The sequence below is a fragment of the Pteropus vampyrus genome, unplaced genomic scaffold, assembly GCF_000151845.1.
Source record: "Pteropus vampyrus isolate Shadow unplaced genomic scaffold, Pvam_2.0 Scaffold138, whole genome shotgun sequence".
NCBI classification, from domain to species: domain Eukaryota; kingdom Metazoa; phylum Chordata; class Mammalia; order Chiroptera; family Pteropodidae; genus Pteropus; species Pteropus vampyrus.
This window is the reverse complement of record NW_011888919.1, coordinates 2,116,179-2,120,588: the sequence shown is the minus strand read 5'-3', so window position 1 is coordinate 2,120,588 and position 4,410 is coordinate 2,116,179. Positions and strand designations below refer to the sequence as shown.

Sequence of the window (4,410 nt, the reverse complement as noted above, 5' to 3'; positions counted from 1 at the left end):
AAAATTACCATATTTTGTAAGTGGAAATATCATTCCTAAAAACAGAATGCTATGAACAGAATGATGTCATTTGTTTCCAAAGATTATCGGTATACTAGAGTGATGCGAAAATAATAATTAATAAAAGTGAGATATTTTTTGGAGTGAGGTTAGGAATGTAATCCATAAATTATCTCAGGGTAAACTCAACTGCAAGCGTCCCCAGTGGGTATTCTTGGGACAAAGAGGAAATGGGTTAAAAAATGCTGTTTCGGTACTGGAGAGATTGGACACAAGTTTTTCTCTTTCACCAAGAGTAACAGCATTTGAGGAACTGTTGAGTATGTGAGATGCTTATTTTATTTTACCTTTTTTAAGATTAATTACTTTTAGTTTTCGTTTTCGTTTTCTTTCATCTTTTATTTTCACTAAGAAAAATTAATAGAAATGAAAAACATCTTTACTACTTCCCCAAATTAGCTGCTTTGATATTTCCATAATCTTTTCATTATATGTATTCATACTATGTATTTGTATTCAGAACATAGATACAACTTGGTTTTTGCATTTAATATTATATAACATTCATTTTAAATTGCTATTTTATGTTCCCATTAAATTTACGTACCTATTTTTAAAACAGTTTTCTATTCATAGACATTAGTTTAGGATCCTTTACTGTTTTAGGAGCACTACAGTACAGTTTTCCTGCATTTAATCTTTTCCTCAAAAAATCAGTTCTGAAAAAATACTGCCTCTTTATGTCCTTAACATACTGAGTATTCAAAATGAGTAAAACTATATTTTATATGTGGTACCTCGGATATTTTTTTGGTAGAATCTTCAAATTTGGTGCAATGCCTCAGGATTAAACTGCTGCCTCACACAGAAAAAAATATAGTTAGAAGTTTCCTCATACAAGAACTATATTCTGTTCCTCTGTGCCTGAGTCATACCCTATGTGTACTTTATTTATTTTTTCTTTGTTTATTTTCTTAAATGAAAGTTATAGATAACCTAAGTTTAAAAAGTTCAGTGGTACTAGAGGACTTGTCGCTGCATTGACACTTCAGAACAATTTTATGAAGAGGTTTTTGGTTTCATCTTAATTTTCAATATAAAGAAAGTGGATTATGAAAAATAAGGAACCTGCTCAAGTTCACGCAGAAAACCAAGTCAGAATATTGTACATGAGTGCAGGACAGAGACAGGAGGGAACAGTTTTGTGTTCAGAGACCTGGCAAGCCTTTTCTGTTTATTTCCATGTATAACGGTACTCCTCAGTGGAAAGGTGGGTGCTGACAGACACCGTTGGGACGAAATTGGAAAATGTTTCTGGGGCAATTGGCAATATTAAGTAAAAAGTAGAACCTTTTTAGTCAGGATGTGGCATTTAGAATTCTAGGGAGTTTACTTGTAACACAGCTCACTGAGAGCACCAGATAAACATACAGAGTCTCCTTTCTCAGAGCAGTGCTTCTAGTGAGGCTGAGGCAAGCAGCATGTGCCATTGACAGGATAGGAGGGTGCTGGGAGGTCTGCAGATCACTCAGGGGCCAGAGCCGCTTCCCACCCATCCTCAGTGCCACCCCTCTCCCATTGGACACTGGGTGTAAGATTGAGGTGTATATGTTTGGCTTAGGAGGCAGTGACGTTCAAGGACGTGGCTGTGGCCTTCACCGAGGAGGAGCTGGGGCTGCTGGACTCCGCCCAGAGGAAGCTGTACCAGGATGTGATGCTGGAGAACTTCAGGAACCTGGTCTCAGTGGGTGAGGACAGGCGCCCTCTGGAGTGTTTCTGTGACCTTGGAGTTAAGGCTTTGGGGCTCTTGATATGGTTCCCTGAGTTTGGAAACCAGACTTTCACAATGCCTGTAGGCTACAAGAGAAGGAAATTCCTAGTCTTTTTCATCTGTGTTTTGTTAAAAAGAAAAAAAAAAAAAGTAAAGAAGTAACCCAAATGGACAGCATACTGCTGTACTTTATGTACTTTTTAAAATCTCACTCATGTCCTGTTAGTGAATTATAAAACCAATTTATTGAATCCTACTAACAGTTTTCAATGGAGTATAACAGAGTACGAAATATCACAGCTCCTGGGGAAGAATACCATACATTGCAGAAAAACTGGCCAATTCCGTGAGTGGTGTGAGAACCACTGGGAGGAGATTTAATGAAAATAGACATAGTTTAGAAATGAGTCATTCGACCATTGTTTTAGTAAGATATATTTATGCATATGTGTCTGAGTCATGAAGTAAATGCTCTTTCTTCAGTAAGTCACGATAAAAGATTTTTGAAAACAGTTCTTTCAACATCTTGAATATGCAATTGAAACTGAAATTTCCAGTAAATTATAGCTTCATTGTGTTCATTTGAAACTTGTGACTTCACATATTCTCAGGATATCAACATTTCAGACGAGATATATCACAAATAGAGAAGAGAGGCTTTGGATGATGAAGACATCACCCCAGATAGAGAAAAAATTAGGTAAAAACTAGCAATTGTGAGTTCTCGTAGTTAACTGTCCATCTGTTTTGTTTCTCTCCACCACTTGGGCCTCACGCAGTCCAATCTGCCAAATCTCTCCTGGATTATTGCAGCAGCCTTCATACTGGTTGCCCGCTTCCACCTGTGCCCTTCTATGGTCTGTTCTCTGAGTGGCAGCCAGAATGATCCTTTGTAATCTTAAATCAGATTATCTTATTCCTCTGCTCAAAATTCTCTTATGGCTTATGTTACTTAGAGTAAAACCCACGTAAAGTGGCTTCTAGGGGCCTCTGTGGTCTGCCGTTTGTCCCCCAGTGCCTCTGAGTACATCTCCAATCCTCTCCTTCTTACTGTTTTTTCTATCTGCATTGTCCTCCTGCTGTTTCTGAGACCTGCCAAGGATGCTTCTGCCTCAGATACCTTTACTTGTTCTCTCTGCCTGGAATATTCTTTCATCTACAATCCTTCAGGCCCCTTCTTTACTTCATTCAGGTCACTCGGTTTTAATGTCCTGAAAGGGCTGTCCTCTGACAACCCTTTTGGAAATACGATCCCCTCTTTACTTTCAGTGCTCAGCCTGATTTTGTATCTAAGCATTGATTATTCAACCTCACATGTATTTTTGATCACTCATTTATCGCCTTTCTCCGCGCAGTGAAGGATTGAAGGAATTTCCAGGATTGAAGTAGTTTTGTCTTTTTGTTTGTTTTTCTGTCCTCGGTGCTTAGAATCGTCCTGGTACCTGCAAGGGCTCTGTAGATATTTGTTGAATAAATGAATGAGGTAGCGAACAGAGAAATCTTTCATGAAATAGCTAATAGGTGGTAAACAAGTCTAACTCAATAAGGAATACTGCAAAACCTGTTTGTCTTCACATGAATTTCTAACATAGTTCTAATTCTCAGGCGCCCATTGGTGTGTGTGGGTGTGCACGCGCACAACTTACTATCTAATTAGGTCGTTGCAGACCTGTAACATTATAGTTTAACCAAACTGAGTAACAAGCTTCCCCTGTGACTTTCTTTGAGCCATTTGTAGTAGAGCATATTCATTTGCGGGGAGGTAGTATTTCTTTGAATGAGAATTCTTATGTCCAATTCTTAGGAACTTTCCCCACAGAAAGAAAAAAAATCTATTTCCTTATCGCTTATGTGTAGGTTTTTATGTATGACTTTAGAAAGCATTTCATGTTGTGAAACCTTTACTGCTTGTAATGATTTTCTGATAGTTTCTAGTCTGTTTCTTGTAACTACTTAGCCACAAGCTACTGAATTTATTTCACAGCTGTCTAATAAACTGCACCCTCACTTTGGAAATCCTATTTGTTAAAGGCCAGTACCTATATCCAAAACTTTCCCACACTTTTTTTCAAAGAGACAGCATTTTTCCTTAGCCTCTAAATTTTGATTCCTACTTGGGAAAGTAAAAGCATGTTAGAGAGACAGTACAGAAGCGTCAGAAGGATCCTGGTCTTCAAGCTTTCCTTTCACCCCAAGTGATTCTTGGCATCTGTGCTTTTCTCCTCAGCGTTAAGCTCTCTGGTGTACCACTGTCTCGGGTGCAGCCTTTCAGCTTCTCAGCAAAGGGTATTTTCCAGTCCTTTTCCTATTTCAGATACCTTCCTTGTAAAAGCTCTATCGCTTCTATAACTTGACTCAGAGTTAAGCTGGGATGGATTCTCTATTTGAAGTTATAGAGAATCCGAGCAATGAAATTGTGATTCATTTCTTGAGTACTTACTAACTGCCAGGCACTAGTAAAGCTGTGAGCACTCCAAAATGCTTGTCTTTGCCGATCCTGTATTGTGGTAGAAGAAACATGTAACTTTTGGAAAATGATTTAAATAGTATGTCAAAGGCCAGTAACTTTGTTTTAAATGGGTATCAATACTAAGTGGTTGAGAGCTTAATGGACCACCCCTGGTTTCTGTCAGTAGATA

The 4,410-nt window shown here is 38.3% G+C and overlaps 2 protein-coding genes across 12 annotated transcripts in view; both read left to right on the top strand.

Moving 5' to 3' along the window:
* Positions 1 to 4,410, top strand: part of ZNF227 (zinc finger protein 227) — a 45,734-nt gene that overhangs the window by 13,228 nt on the left and 28,096 nt on the right. The window lies entirely within an intron of this gene.
* The window catches only part of LOC105297364 (zinc finger protein 226), a 43,665-nt gene that overhangs the window by 35,908 nt on the left and 3,347 nt on the right, over positions 1 to 4,410 (top strand). For 4 of the 11 annotated variants that reach the window (XM_011368007.2, XM_011368011.2, XM_011368004.2 and 1 more), the window contains one exon: positions 1,622 to 1,748. The exons of 6 other annotated variants lie outside the window; for them this stretch is intronic. In XM_011368007.2, coding sequence (XP_011366309.1) covers positions 1,622 to 1,748 — 127 coding nt within the window. One more of the 11 variants, XM_023535268.1, reaches the window with a different exon arrangement.